The 15,973-nt window shown below is 40.4% G+C and overlaps 1 protein-coding gene across 3 annotated transcripts in view; it reads left to right on the plus strand.

Moving 5' to 3' along the window:
* The window catches only part of PXYLP1 (2-phosphoxylose phosphatase 1), a 105,465-nt gene that overhangs the window by 59,903 nt on the left and 29,589 nt on the right, over positions 1 to 15,973 (plus strand). For all 3 annotated transcript variants that reach the window (XM_051626507.1, XM_051626506.1, XM_051626508.1), the window contains one exon: positions 8,539 to 8,670. In XM_051626507.1, the coding sequence (XP_051482467.1) occupies positions 8,592 to 8,670 (79 nt within the window). In that variant the 5' untranslated portion in view covers positions 8,539 to 8,591. The remainder of the gene's footprint in view (positions 1 to 8,538; positions 8,671 to 15,973) is intronic.

The raw sequence follows: 15,973 nt of genomic DNA on the forward strand, positions 1-15,973 counted from the left end.
AATGGACTAAAAAAAAACACCCTGAATTTAAGGACAGCTACTCCTTGAAGTATTTTATGCTGTCATACATTTGCTGTTTAAACAAGTAAACCAAATGAGACCTATACAAACATTGTAGTTGGAAAACCAAAGCCCAAATCACGCAAGCTTTTAACAATTCCTTAAAGGAATATGAAGATAAGAGGTAACAGGCTAGCAAAGGAATTGCAGTAGTCTTTTTAGTACTTCTGATTTGGGTATGCCATGAATTCTGTTTTTTTTACAGAGAGGAATGGTTTGTGATCCAAAGTTATGCAAAGACTGCTTAAAGCTTTATAATTTGACAGATTTTGTTATAGACTGGATTTTATTGATAGACTCAATACAACAGTGAAGGTTCTCTGTGGTTTGAAAGGAAGTAGTCTGTGCTATATCATGTTCTGTTCAAAATGCAGCTTCTAATTCAAAACCACATCCATCTTCAGAGTATCTGCTGCACTCTGAGAAACCTCATTGCAGTGGCAGACCTGTGGGTTTCTTCCTCTTGAATGAATTGGTCTTTCTCAGTCTTCATTTTGGCAAACTAAAATGCATAGGGTACCTAGAGAAGGAGCCTTCTTTTTAATTTTTTTTTTTTGCTTTTTGATTCATTTGAGCAGGTTTGCAGCAGGTGTAGTATGAAATGAGTAGTCCTGTTAGACTGGGATGAAGGAAAGGTTTGGGAAGGGAACTGTAGGAGAAACTGATTCTTTGAAATGTTACAAAAAATGCACATGGCAGCAGTATGTGCTTGTTTTTAATGCTATTAGTAGAACTTCCATGGGGCTTTTTTTTTGTAGTGAAGTGCAGGGACACGTTCTAAAATATTTTTTATATAGCAGGAAATCAATCTACAGCAAATATGTTCTATATAAACCATGACCTCAAAGCAGTGGTCACAGGCAGACTAGTGTGTGACCTAGAAAATGTAAAGTTTTACATTTACATGCAGTTTCTCTTATTATTAGATGGAAACCAAAAATATTTGTTAAAAATACTCATTTTTTTTTTTTCAGATTTTTGTTTTCTGCAGAAGAGGATGCACCATTACAACTTAAAAAATAATAGCAGAGCTATAAATTGATTGTAACAAGCTGTAGTGAGGGTTTATTTGGGCTTGGCACCTGGTCTCTGTAAACTCCAAAGCAGGAGAACCAGGAGAACCCAGTGGACATCCGCTCTAGCGTGTTTGCATTCCCGTGCTTTGGTGGCTTGCTTGGTAGGGTACTGGTTTATAAACAAGCCCAGCAAGATAACCCAGATGCATTGTGTGGTATCGCAGCATCCATTGCCTTTCCTTCTCTGGTTGCATCCTACAAATCCAGTCCTATGGGTGCAAAGAGCAACAGTAAAATTAAAACTTGGGTCATACTCAGTGCTTGAAAGCAGTGACACAAATTAAAATTTAAAAACACTTCACTGATCAGAAGAGATGAAGACCCCTTTCCTATTTGTGCACCTACAGCCTTTTTTTTTTTTTTATGAATAACCAGGGAAAGGGAACACATAGTGTGTGTTATGTAGAACTGGTATAGGGATATGTTGTATGTATGAAATATATAAGGTTTGGGGGAGATTTCTTATGTTGTGGTGCTTGTTTGGGGGATTTTTTTTTTTTAAATATAAATACAGAGGTACTCACATAGTTAAAATAATCCAAATCCTACTAGGAAGGGTAAGAAAGTAATCAGTTGGGTTGGTGGGACTTGAAAATCTGTAGAGATACAGAGTTTGTAAAAGTGATTAGAATGAAGAGACAGTTTGCGGTGGTTGATGGCAGAATAAGTATCCTGTTTTCCTCTGGAAAACAGCAACAAGAGGAAGAGCTATGGAGCACCTATTGCAAGGAAAGGAAAGCTTCTGTGCAGGTGGTGGCAAGCCGGATCAATCTGGCACCTGTCATGTGGAACCCAGAAGCCTTGTAGAAGGGCAGACACTCCTAACTGGATAAATGGGTACACAGACAGTGATTGCCAACTTACATCTCCAGTGAGGGACTGGAGTTCGCAGGGTGCTGTGGGTGCTTTGTGGAGCCTTACCTGTGTTTTCCCTTAATGGGGAGTAGACTTCAGCAGAAGAGGTTCTTGTCTCGGCTCTGAGCCCCCTGGAGTGAAGTGATACAACAGAGCATTACTGACTAAACAAGTATGACCAAATGTTCTAAGCAAAAGTGAGAGAATGCATGAGCTGGAAAGCATGAATTTTGGTGGTGGCCATCACTTTGTCCTTTGATCCAAAGAGATGTCTAAATCTGGCAGAAAGTAGAACTTAAAGGAGACTACAGACAGGTTGCAATAAACATTCCATAATTGTATGTGCAATCCTACTTTTCTCTGTTTACTGTCAGAGCTAATTTAGACTCTCCTAAGTTCCTCCAGACAGTGGCACGTCATCTCAGTGTCAGGGCTGATGGGAACACTTGATGGTCTTTAAAAATAGTCTAGTGAATCGGGTAGGAGGAAAGATGCCCCTGCCACCAGGAAGCTGTAGAGCCTGGGCAAGCTGTCTCCAAGTTGAATCTCTAAAGGGGAAGGAAAGGAGACTAAATTTGAAATGGTTTTATTTATTTTTAAGGGAAGGATGTGCAGGACATAGAAATTATATTTGAATTGCAGCTGTTCAGAATTCTGATACGTAGTGATAATTTTAAGAATAGCAGAGAGAGTGGACAAGGACAAGGGAATTAGATGTTTACAGGACCTTATATTTTGGCACTATAGTTTCCTTCATATTTTATTTAGTTAATGCATTTAAATTTTTAATACTGGTACTAGGAACTATTGCTTATGTTGAAATAACTGCAGTACTCATACCTTTTAGTGAATACATGTCAAAATTATTTTCCTTGGTCTTAAAACATACTGTTTTGCTGTTCATGTGTTTTTAAGTTTTTAAATGTTGCTGAATAAAAATGAGAAGTTTCCAGGTCACAATGGTGATATTTCTTTCAAAAATTGTTGGAATTGTCAGAAGCATTTGTTTTTTGAAGTGTTTGTTGTTAGTGGTCACAGTACAGGTAAGGTAAGCTGACACATCTAAATAATACTCTGGAAGTGTGAAGAAGATAAAAGAATCACACTCATATTTTTAACAGTTCCCACACTTTTTAAATTATCTTTGTTCAAGAAAGTATGGGCATAATTTAATCAGAAAGCTCACATATGTCTAAGGAAATTCCAGAAGCCAGTAACATTGCTGATTAGGTTTTAGTCATTTTTTTCAATAATGAATTGGTTTTACTTTTTTAGAAATACAGATTTTTATGCCAATTGATGTGACCTATTTCTCATAAATGCTTTAAAAAAAATATAGAGTGCTTGGTTACTTTCTGATGGGGAAAATGAAGAATTATGATTAACAAGATTGCCGATGCAAGCTTTGGTATTTCGTGATGCTGTGCAAAATGCAACTTCATTGTTTCAGGAATCATATGTCCAGTTTAAGTGGCTGATGTTACAGCTGTAGGCGTTTTGTGAGGGTTTCCTCAATGTGACCATTACAAGCTTGAGTAACTAACCAGGTCATGCTGACCAGAGAATTGGTTCTGCTGAATGTTCCTATTTTCTCTCTGTTCTGGTGCCTGGCGTAGTTCTGGTCGATTTGCTCGTAACTGCAAGATCCCAACCACTACTTTTCATTCCAGCAGGGAAAAAAAGCAAATCCTTTGAAGCACCAAAAAAAAAAAAAAAAAAAAGTTTCACTTGTGCCACTTGCTGACACAACAATTTTCTGCAATTTCCAATTCAAGAGTATGAGGTGTAAGGCTCTTCAGCTGTCTGAGAATGTCTGGATCTTGGATTTGTGGGTGTTAGATGGGAAAGGTGCTGCCTGCTCATCTGCTGCCAAGTGGCTGGGGAATAATTGATGGAGCAGCATGAGTTAAAGTGAAAGCCAAGGCAGAAGTTTTCATTATAATTGTATCAGGAGCTGTCATCTTCATTTCAGATGCCTTCAAAACAGGTTTTGTTAGAAAATAAGCCTGCAAGTATAGATGAAAGATAAAAGATACATCACAAAGCAATTACAACTGAAAGCTTTTCTGTAGTGTAGAGACATCAGACTAGTAAGCAGGTCTCGGTGTTCTTCTGTGACTTTCTAAAACTATCCATGAATGTTTCTTCAAATCAACTTCACAATGTCTGTAGGCTTTTTCCTCTTCCTCCACAGCTCTGGAGGCTTGCTATAAAATATACCTCTACCTGGCTTTGGCATGTGGTTAGGTACAGACTTAAAGCTGTCTTCTTCCTTTATGGGGAAAGTCCCCATTGCTCTTTGCTGTTTCATTGTGACTGCTTCACTTGCTTGTATTTCAGTAGACGTTGTCATTTTGATGTACCACATCAGATAAATGCAGTAATTTTATTGAGGCAGACTTTGAAGAGTACTATTGATTATTTATGGAGACATGCTATTTTAATGAAGTAAATTCATTTAAGCTGCCATGCTGAGTCAGTGTCATGTTGTGCTTACGCTTCATGCTAGATAGTAGGTTTGTATTCTAGATGGATATGGGTGGTTTAGAGGATGTAACAGGATCGGTCAATTGGCACAGAAGTTTGGCAGTGGTGGTTTAGTGCCATGTCTAACCTCACAAGTGCTTTGAAAGCATTGGAATCAAGTTATTTTCAGGGCCTGACTTAAATAATAAAAAGAAACAGTGTAGCTAATCAACCCGGCAAAACATGTCATCTTTACATTTGGCACAGGAGGAGGGGATGGCGGGGGAAGGCTCCATGTGCAGAAGCAGCAGCAGGTCAGTCATGCCAGCTGGTCTGCTGGGAGCTACGTGCTCAGCCTGGGCTCTTGGCAGACAGGCCTTTCTCCCAGCATTCCTACCTAGTTACTAACTTTTCCAGGGAAATGGCCTAAAACAGAGAATGTGACTTGACTAAATTTTTCCAAGAGCCTAGCAGAGGCTTGGCTATTTTCCTGACTCCCTGGTCTGGCCTCCAAGCCTAAGGACTGTTTTTACCCTTGTGTGAGCATGCAGCAGCCCAGCAGCTTACGCTGGCTTGTGTTGGTGCTGTCTGGTGAGGTTAGGTAAGAGCTGAGAGTGCTGCAAGTGCTGTGAGTCATTCTGGCATGTTCAGATGAGTTGAGACTTTTGGATCATGGTTAAAAGAAAAAGACTCTGCAGGTAGGTAGGTATGCTGCAAAAGGTGGCTCAGAAGTAGCCTTTTAATTATCTGCATTTGGATATCGGATGCTTTGCTAATGACTGCCCTTCAGAATCTCTAGACTGCTTATGTGTGTCACACTTGTAATTGTTGCCAAAATAAATTTGGGGTTCTGTAGGTGGTCTTTATAGAGTCCTGCATTCATAGGAACATTAATCATAGAATTATTTAGGTTAGACAAGACCTTTAAGATCATCAAGTCCAATTGTTAACCCAGCACTGCCAAGGCCACCGCTGAACCATGTCCCTCAGCACATCTGCACAGCTTTTAAATACCTCCAGGGATGGTGGCTCCACCACTTCCCCAGGCAGCCTCTGCCAGTGCCTGGCAACCCTTTTGGTCAAGAAACTTTTCGTAATATCCAATCTAAAACCCTTCTGGCACAACTTGAGGCTATTTCAGTCTTGAGGAAAAGACCTGTTTCAGGGATGAGCATAGATTTCTGCTTTTCTGGCACACCTGAGAAGCTGCTGCTGGAACGCTGCTGTTCTGCCTCTTCTGCAGCAACATGGTGCTTACCTTTAAAAGCTGTACCTACTTATCTCCAAAGCCAAGGACCACAGCCCTTACCTAGCAACTAGTGAAGCAGTGGTGTCAGTTGTTGATAGAACTGACCTTTGAGCACAGAGCGCTTACAGCCTGGAGCTGGCTGGGCTGGGCATGACCTGCATGGAGTAAAGAGATGAAGATCAATATTCTCTAAATGTCATGTTAGCAGCAGTCTGTGATGCTGCAGCGTCTTGCTGTGTGGTGCTGCGTTCTGATGACCCAAAACATGTTTTGCTGTGAGGTGTTTTAGTGATCCGTCTGCATATAAAAATAGTTTTGTGGGGAGATAAGGTTGGTTAGGTTTTTATTTCCTCTGCCTCAGTTTTGTCTTTTTTAGTGTACAAATGCTCAGTTCAGTGGGTGCTCAGAGCTTACTGTGCTGCCTTCACGTAGTGTGTGCTGGCCAAGTGCTGCCTTTCCCTGGGAGTACCTGCTGAGGTACCTCCAGGGAGCAGAGTCTTACAAACTGTCACCTGATTCCTGGCAGCTTGGTATCAAGTAGGAGCTGAAGACAGATAGTACTGACAGGTTCTTAACAGCTACTCAACAGGAGCTGTTCCCTTGTGAGTTGTAACACAACTTGAATTTGTTAGCAGGCCAAAGTATACGTAAAATAAAAATATTTCTGCCTTGTTCAGAATTTCTTGAATGTTGCATTTAACACTAAGTGTTTCTAAACTTCTCATCTTGCAATTAAGGTTTAAAGCTAGTTAAGCTCTTTCTTTAAAACCTTTTGCTACTATGCGTTGTGTATGATCTCCTCTTTTCCAGTCTGGTATTTTGTCTGTCCTTTGGCAACTCTTTTTATGCAGCAACAGTATTAATGAGTGTAGACTGTGTGCAGGACCTCTTGTTCCTGAGAGGTTTTTAATAGATTTTACCTTCTTCTTCTTCCAAAGTCTAATTTTGCTTTTTCCTGTGGTTCCCCTTCTGTTCTTCCATCTGTTTGGTTTAGCTGCTTTGTTCACTGCTGGTGTTTTGTATACGCTAATCCTGACACCTTCTACCCTTGGCAGCTTGGTTTAGTTTCAGGGGTTCAGCTCGGATCATTTTCTGCACAACTTTCACTGACATGTTCCAGGATGAACTATGATTTTGGGAATCTGAGACTGTTAAAATCGTTCCTTTTCTCTCTTCCTTTTTTTTTAAAAAACAAATTAGTCCTGCATGCACGTGCCATTTATGGTGCTATTGGCATTTGGGAAAAATCCTGTAATAGCCACAGTTTATTCTCAGAATCTCCAGTTCTTTCCATTTTCCACAAATTCCTAATGCTGTAAAGGTAGCTCTCCAAGTAGAATGAGATGGAAAGACCTCAGTCCTGCAAAATCTACATGCACTTACCGCAAGCTCCGCTGCCTTAGTTTCTGAAAGATCACCAGATATGCTCAGGGTTCCCATTGCTTCGTACTATGGAAGTCACCTTGGGCCATTTTTATAGATCCCACAACTCTTCTTAAGACCAACCACAACAGATAAAACAGGAAATTAGTGATTCATGAGATGTTTTCAATTACTAATGAGAAAATCAATTGAGGAAAAAATAAATCTTAATTTTGAGATTGTGACTTTACTTGGTTTATCACTGCTCAGACAGAGATTAAATCTGGCTAAGACAGTTTTTAAGGTGCAGAAGGATTTTAATAGACAGATACGTATTTATTACATGCAGTTGTGAGCTTTTCATTCTCAGAAGCAGGAGAGATCTCTTTCTGTGAGCAAATAAGTGCTGGGGCAAAAAGAAATATCGGTGGGGGAAAATGTTATTTGCATGTTTGGATGTGTTGTCATAAACAGAGCTCAGTTCAAAGGATCTGGGAATTTCAGAAGATTTCTTTCAGGAGTACCCAATTTCCTGCTACACGCTGTCAGTGCTACAAAAGGCTTCCCTTCCACATAGGAGCAGCTGGTTGTTTAAACAAAAAAAGTGTGCATGTGAGAGAACAAGCCCCCACCCCTTATATATAGCCATTTGCCAGTGGAGAAAGGATGTCTGTGAAAACAGGGCACTTCAGCAAATTGTGTGCTTCAGAATGTCCTTTTGCAAGGAAAAATGTACATTTTACTAACAGTGCATATTTCTTGTTTGGGTATTTTCAGGAGGGGGCTGGGGTTTTTTGTCTTTAAAAAAACCCACACTTTTGCAATTAGTTACTTGAGTTTTGAAGTTGTGTTAAATACTCTTGATTGTCCTGTCCTTATCAAAACAGTTGTTTAAAAATGTTGTTACACAGAATTATTCCAGGTGTTAATCTTAAATCAATATACTTTTCCATTCTCTGCATAGTGGTTTTGGTATTTTTTCTTACTTTTGTTGAACTTTGTGTCAGTGAAAGTGCTATCAGTTTAGAAAATCTATTTTTTTACCTGTGTTTAAAAGCCTGTATCTGTGCCTTTTTAAAGTTATAGGATTATTTTGTTTCAAAGGCTGATTTACCAAATTGCTCTTGAGAGCTCTTAAGTAATAATATTTTTGTGATGTGCTTTACACTGAGACAAGAGACTTTCGTTAAAGAACTGTTGACCATGTTATGACATGAGTATTAATCCTGTGTTAGCAGGAGAAAACTTAATTTTATGGGAAATGGCTTTTTTTTTTTTTCTCACTTGAAAGCTCTATCTTGTGGAAGTAGTTGTTTTGAGGACAACTATTGATACTGTTGTTTCTAATTTAGTTGCCTTGTGCTTGCCTTTCAGACATAATTATACTGTCAAAAGGATAATTGAGTTTTCTTTGCTGTAGCTGGTGCTTCCACAACTGAAATATATTTTTAATGTTTTTGTTTTTTGCAGTAACCATTGATATATGAAGATGAAACCATGAAGACAAAGCAGAACGAATAATAATGCTTTTCCGAAACCGTTTTCTGTTCTTGCTGGCTTTGGCAGCCCTGTTAGCCTTTTTGAGCCTCAGTCTGCAATTCTGTAAGTGTCCTCCCCTTTTGTTTTCTATATATAGTGGTCTGGAGGTGAATTTAAAAATAGTCATGCTTACCTGTTGTGTGAGCATTCCTTCTGTATTTAAATATTGGTTGGCTTAAATAAATGTAAGAATAAAAATAGTTTTGTGTGCTGAATAGGAATCTGTACAATCTAGAGACTTTTCAAATGAAAAGTCATCTCAGAAAAAAAATAACTTTGTAGTGCAATTAAATGATTGAATGTGATTAATCCTTCCGTGAAAGTAGACAAAACACCTCTAAGTAAAAACTGCTGCAATTCCTGTTTTGTATTGCATCAGACCAGGGAAAGCTGCTTTGAGAGGGTTAAATGTTGGAACTTACTTGCACCCTCACATTAGGAAACTTGAAACAGTTGAATTGGCTCATCACAAGTGGCTGGTTTGTTTAAGAAAAGATCAATTATGTTGTGCTTCAGAGCAATTAATCATGGGTCAGTCCAGAGGGCCATTCGCCGATGACTAAGCGGGAAGATGATGCTAAATACAGGTTAGTGTGTGTTGACAAATGAGCGTTTTGCTAATTTGCCAATTTAGCACCGCACCAGTACATGGCAAGGTAATTAGTTGCTGCTAGAAGGCAAGGAGAAACGCATCAGCGTAGTACAGGATGGCAGCCTTTGGTGGTTTGGTCTTGTTTAATGTAACTGTGTGGCTCTCTGCTCTATGCTGCTTTTTTTTTTTTTTCTTTTTTTGCATAGTGGAAAAAACCCAAACAAACCCCAAAACGATTAGTTTAGATTTACAGTGTGCCTTTTGCATATGGTGGACAACTTAAAAACAAACAACAAAAAGGGGGAGGGGAAGAGGAAAGAAAACTTGTGTGTTTACGTTATTTTTCGTGTGTTTAAACTCATCTGTGTGTCACATGGGGACCTGTGGCTTCTCACTGCTTTTTAGCCTCCTGTGGGTCCATCATGCCAGGGGCTCTCATGGCAGGTTGTTTTGCCAGTCAGGCTCTTTATGGCTCTGCCCTTGGTGTTATGTGGTTGGTTATGAATTGTGTATATGGTAAAGGTCCTAGAGGAACTTCTGCTGAAATATGAAACCGATTTGTTAACAAAAATTAGCTTTAATTAGAGATACCTGCATATAGGAGAGCTGATCACATTTCACCACAAGAGGAAGATATTTTCCACTTAATTAGAAGATAACATTTGTGCAAGAGAAATTCCAGGAGATCAAGATGTTGGAGGGGTTCTTTAAAAAGCACTTAAGCTACAGCAAACAGCATCATGAAGCTTAGTGCCAGCACTGAAGGACATATAGAAATTTTGACATAATGAGAACTGCAGTACAGGCTTGCAGCAACCAAGTAGTTTAAGAAGTACAGGTAGCCCAATATTTTAACTTCTACTAGCTTCAGCTTATAGGGGAATTAGTTCCAACTCAGAACAAAGACATTTTCCAAAGCAAAGACAAAACTCTCTTCTTCTATCACCATAAAGTTCTGGGAACCAGCTGGAGTTTGCAGAATTTAAAAACCAACCCCAAGTCTTACAGCCAAAACTGATTTTTCTCCTCCAACAGGAAAAGAACCTGCTACTCCTGAAATTATATTATAGTTTTCAAGTGCTTGATGAACTGCTTTCAAATTAAACATAGCTGTAAATTTGTAGTTCCTGACTAGTTTGATGTTAAACTAAGAAAACACTTAATTCTGAACTAGAGCTTTTAATGAAATGGTCACACACATATTTAAGAAATACCTGCAATGCAATGTTAATGTCAGTGTAGTTTCAGCACTGTCTGAGAGCAAGATGTTTGGTCAGTGTCCAGGGCTAACACAAATACATAAATTTGCTGTTTTGATAAAAGTGGAGCAAGTACTAACACATGGTGACCTGCAAGCTGACTCAATCAGGCAGTAACCCCACCTGAGAAGTTTCAGAGCATCCTGCAGAAAATATCTGTCAGCCCCTCTGATACTGGGTGGTGTGGAGCACTTCGCTGCAATAGAGCATGGGAGGACAGAAAATTTAGGTGTCCAGCTCCACAGCACATAGACACCACATATTTAGTAGATCTGTTTACTATTTGCTTCCTATTGCCATGTTGAAGGTTCTTTCTTGCACTGAAGCTGTTCCTCTTAACACATGGCGTATTTCAGAGGCATGCATCCCTCACAATTTCATTCTCACTGTTCCACAGAGCTGTAGTAATGTAGTTTTGTTCATGGATAAAGCTCTTTTCTGGAAGCAATATGCTTGTTTTATTCTTTTTATTCAGAATAGAAAATTTGGTTTCCAAATTTTGATCCCTTCTGAGCTGCCTGGAGAAAAGATGTGGTCATACTGATGTATACTAATAGAACCGTGGGTTCAGTTCTGGGCCCCTCACTACAAGAAAGATACCCAGAAGAAGGGCAAGAAAGCTGGTGAAGGGACTGGAGGACAAGTCTTATGAGAAAAGGCTAAGGGAACTGGCATTGTTAAGCCTGGAGAAAAGGAGGCTGAGGGGAGGCCTCGTTGCTCTCTACAACTGCCTGAAAGGAGGTTGTAGCAGGGTGGGGGCCAATCTCTTCTCCCAAGTTGCAAGAGATAAAACAAGAGGAAACAGCCTCAAATTGTGCCAGGAGAGTTTTATATTAGATATTAGGAAAAATTTCTTCGCTGAAAGGGTTGTCAGGCCCTGCAACCTGCTGCTCCGGGAAGTGGTAGAGTCACCATCCCTGGAGGGATTTAAAAGCTGTGCAGATTGTGGTGCTGAGGGACATGGTTTAGTGGTGGACTTGGCAGTGCTGGGTGAACAATTGGACTTTGTGATCTTAAAGGTCTTTTCCGACCTAAATGAGTCTATAATTCTATAGTTTGTGTCAGATTATGGAATAAAAATGAGAATTTATACATTCAGGTTCAGGAAAAAGCACAAGCCACCAATATTTTTTGTTTTGTTTGAAGGGAGTTACCTCCTGAGGCATTTGGAGTGGAAATGGATGTTTTCTCCTCTTTTGAGATTGTCATTCTCTGTTTGCAAGCAGCACACAGCTTTGTGGAGGAGGGCTGATGATTTTAAAACACACTACTGCTTTTCTAAGCAGTGAATGTTGAAAATGTCTCTTCCTTTCTGTGCTAAATGTTTTTAGAAAAGAGAAACAGTAACATTAAATGCATAATTGCACAAATGGTACATATCTTTCTCTTCTAAACTTCTGCTCTCTGGCAGAGCATCGCTCCTATAAATGCTTGTTTTTTTGGTTTTTTTTTTACTCTTTCTTGTCCAGACGTGGAACTGTGGTGATTTGAAGCCAGGCATGGGAGCTGTAGCTGACTCTGAAGCCAAGGGAGTAGTGAAATCCAAGTTGAGCCTGGTTTTCTGTAGGTTCTGACTCAGTGTTACAAACAGCCCACACTGGGATGGCTGACAAGATTACACTGTCCTATGAAGCTGCAGGAGTTGCTGGCAGCAGCTGGCTGACCAGTCAACAGAAGTCGATGCTGGTTTACTTTAATAGACTGTGCTGTGAAGGGTCTGGAACTGCATTAGGAGCAGTGGCTTCTGTAGCCAGGAAGAAGTGGAGATGATGTGTGTCGTGTCAGCAGTGCTCGTGTCTGTTCTTCCTTGTAAGACCAAGTCCCCAGGCAATCGTTTCAGAACTAACAGTTGTCACATCTTGAGTTTAGACGCGAGGAGAGAAATGCTGGGGAAAACAACCAGTGTTGGACCCCTCAGGGTCTTCAGAATTGGTAGGCTGGGGATGGACCCAGGATTGATAGAAAACTTTGTGTCCTGTTTTGATGCTTGTTCTTGGTCCCTTTCTCTTCTGTTGTGGTTTCTGAGTTTGGATCTAAACTAGTCTGCTTTCCTGTGTTGTTTTTTCCCTCAAGGCTGGTGCTTTATGTTGGTACTAACCCTGTTTAATTTGGAGGGTAAATAATTGAGAAAGCTTCCCTTGAAGTCTCTCTTGACAGCAGACAGCTCTGCGTGCTCCAAGTATTCTGTCCCACCAATGGTAACAGTGGATGAACATGGACTGGTTGGCAAGGATCACTTTTACCAGAGCAGACACTTCCCTCTGCCTTGAGTCTGCAGTGCCAGGGCAGCAGAGGGACAGAGGGCAGCTCTCTGGAGCAGTCACTTCACATTCGTCAAATGTTGTGTTCTGGACTGGCTCGCTGGATCAAATGCCAGCTCAATCTTCTTTTTTTCCTTATCCTCAGAAGAGGGAGACGTATAAGCAGACTGCACTTTGTCAAAACAGTTGGAGAAAGGACTTCTTTTAACTGCAATTGTTGCTCTTCAAGGTGGTGTAGTTGCTGTGGATCCCATAAGACACGTTCCTTCCTGCTGCCAGAGGCCTCTGTCACGTAGCTTTTGGGCAGTGGGAGACTTGAGCAGTTCTGCTCTTTATGCCCGTATACAGGAGCAAAAGGCCCAGGGTCTGAGTACGGTGTTCTCATGTGCTGCTTCCCACTGCATCAGGTGCCAGGCTTGTCTGCCTGATGTGCTAGCTAGTATTCCACTTGGAGCAGTAGGGAAAGGGAATTTCAACAGCTCATACTGTTTTCAAGCTATAGGTTTTTATTTACATAATGCCTCAGGTTTTGTTTCCGAACATACCTGGTGGATGGTAGGAGAATCAGATTTGAGATGTGTTTGTAAGCTTATTAAAATACTCCAAAATCTATTCATAGTTTTGCCAGGGTTATTTACCATTTCTAGTAGGCACATAGAAGACTTTAAAAAAAGATTTTTATACTTGATGGAAATGTACAAGTCTTAAGAATTCCAGACATCTTTTATATAATTGTGTGTCCTGGATTTTGAAGCAAAAGACTGGGAGCCAGATGTGTTCTCAGATTCAGTTTGGTTTTTAATAAATTGTACGGTGTGAAACCTGGACCAGATCAGCAATAGAGAGAAACTCTGCTGAATAGCAAATGCCTCTGAGTTTTGTACATGTTTTAATTTCTCAATAGTGTAGAAAAATGACATTGTTAAAAGTTAAAAATGTTCCACTGCTGGCTGAAACCATACTGTGATCTCTTGGGTGGATAATGATAGCAATGAGAGATTTTGTTTGGGAAATCCATTAGTCAGAGTGATTGGTTGACTTCCAAACCAAATAAAACTGGCAGCTTAAAGTTTTATTGGGAATTGTCATTTTTTCCCTCTTATGTTGGGGGCCAGGCCTATGGAAAAGAGTGGGGAAGTATTTTCCTTACGTATTTATCATTCCACATGTTTTTATTTTCCCCTCTTAGTTTATGTAAGTGATTGTGGTTCTAAAAGGTTTTAAAACTTAAGTACTAGAAACAAAAGGAGACCTGGTTTAGATAGACTTTTCAGTTAAACTGTTCTAAAATGCAATAACTTTGTTTTTATCTTAAAAGACTTCATTGTTTTTCATTTTTGGAAAAAACCTGCAGAATGGAAAAATGACCTGTGGGCTATATTTTTGCTCTGTAAATATTATCTGTAATGCTGTTGACTGCAATTGAACAGTTTACCTCTGCACAAACAGAGTGAATGCAAGTTAGAATACTTTGTTCTTTTTTCCTGGAGGAAAAGGCTGCAGTGGTTGAGGCTGTGCTCCCCACTCTGTGCTGTGTAAAATGCTCAGAGCAGTGCAAAGGGCTTGGAAATGCAGTGGCTGGGGGAGTTCCTGCAGTACAGAGGTGGAAGATGGCAGTGCAGCTGGATTCAAGTGTATTGTAAGGGATGTGTCACAATCCAGCTGTGGTCCTGCAGCCTCACACTAAGGGAGAAGGCATAATTTAGGATGCTGTCAATGTTAATTATATTGGTTAACCCTTAGGTCAGTTCAGGAACAGGAGCTTGCAAATATGCCTGAAGAGCTGTTTTCTTTTTTCCCCTGAAGACTGGTGTAGTGCATAAGAACCCAGGTACTGGGCAAGCACAGACCTTCCAGTCTGTTAGAACATCTCTGACTGATGGCAGAAGCCTGAAGGTGGGCCTCGGTGGGATACTTCAACTGTTTATCTTTGGATTACCTTGAATAAATCAAGCTGTAAGGCAATTTCAAATCTAGCTGATAAGATGCAATATGTAATCTCTGTGAAGTTTACTTGACATTGACTGTGGATTTTATTTTTTTAATTGAATGCATAAATATTTTTTTTTCATAGAAAATAAATACCTTTGTTTTACTTTGGTTTCTGTTTTTGTTTCCACTTACTGAAAGCTAAAGCAGAGTAACAGTTAACAGAGGAGGACTAGAGCTAAAATGGGAAAGCATCTCTCTTTACTAGCTGTATAACCCTGTGGCAGGCATAAATTAGAGACTGTTCTGGAGAGCCTGCCTGTTTCAGGCACTTGCAGAATCACAAAGTCCTGGCTCTCAGATGGATCCTGCATTTGGAGCTTGTCTTCTGGTGTGGTTTGTTTCCCTAAATATTTGGGTATTTTGGTCAGTGTCTCAGGCCTGTGTTTGATAAAAAGAATTGTGGTATCTGCCTCTGCTTTTTAGGATGCTGACAGCTACCCTGGCAGAATGCTGGTTCCTGTGTGAGGTGTGGGGAGGGGTTTTTTTCTTTATTTAAATACTTATTCTGCCTCAATGGTTCAGTCTTGGGTGTCAGTCTTTCAGCATATCTGGAGATGACCTTTGGCTAATAATTTCCCTTTACTTTCTGTCATCTTGTTTTTTGCACTGGAGGTTTTGGTTTTACGGATGAGTCATAAGAAACAGAAATCAGGATTCTCCACAAGGAAAAGTAGTGGAGTTTTATTTTATTGGCTAGAGTGCTGCAGGCAGCTCTTATTTTGTGAGGACAGTGTGGACACCATATGAAATCCCACCTGGCTGTTGCCTGTCAGAGGCAATTGCTGCATGACCCCTCTGGGGTTGTGTTCTGCTGGTGGGCACTGAGAGCAGGCAAGGGGGTGGGTGCTCATGCCAGGATTTGCAGGTGGGAGCCTGGGGAGCATCTCTGTTCAGCTTTTCCATTGGCAAAGCAAGATGTGTTTCCTCAGCTTGTGCAGCCGTAGCTTTGCCACTGCAGAGCTGCCACTGTCCCCCTGTCTGCACCCTCAACCAGAATGGGGGTGTGAGGTGCACCGACTGCCAGTGGGGTGCCAACAGGGTATGCAAATTCTCTGGGGAAAAAAGGGGTGAGTTGGATTTTTCCACAACTTAATTTCTGAAGGAGAAGAGGAGAAAAACCCAAGGTATTAGGTAAAAAGATAAGCTTCTCCCTGATTCTGGATAGAATATGTATCCTTACCATCTCTCCAAGGTGAATTCCTTCCATGTCTTATTGCTTCTTACCAACAAACAGTAGCTACCCACATTGAATATTTTAAGAA

This window comes from Apus apus, chromosome 8 (genome assembly GCF_020740795.1).
Source record: "Apus apus isolate bApuApu2 chromosome 8, bApuApu2.pri.cur, whole genome shotgun sequence".
Classification (NCBI taxonomy): Eukaryota; Metazoa; Chordata; class Aves; order Apodiformes; family Apodidae; genus Apus; species Apus apus.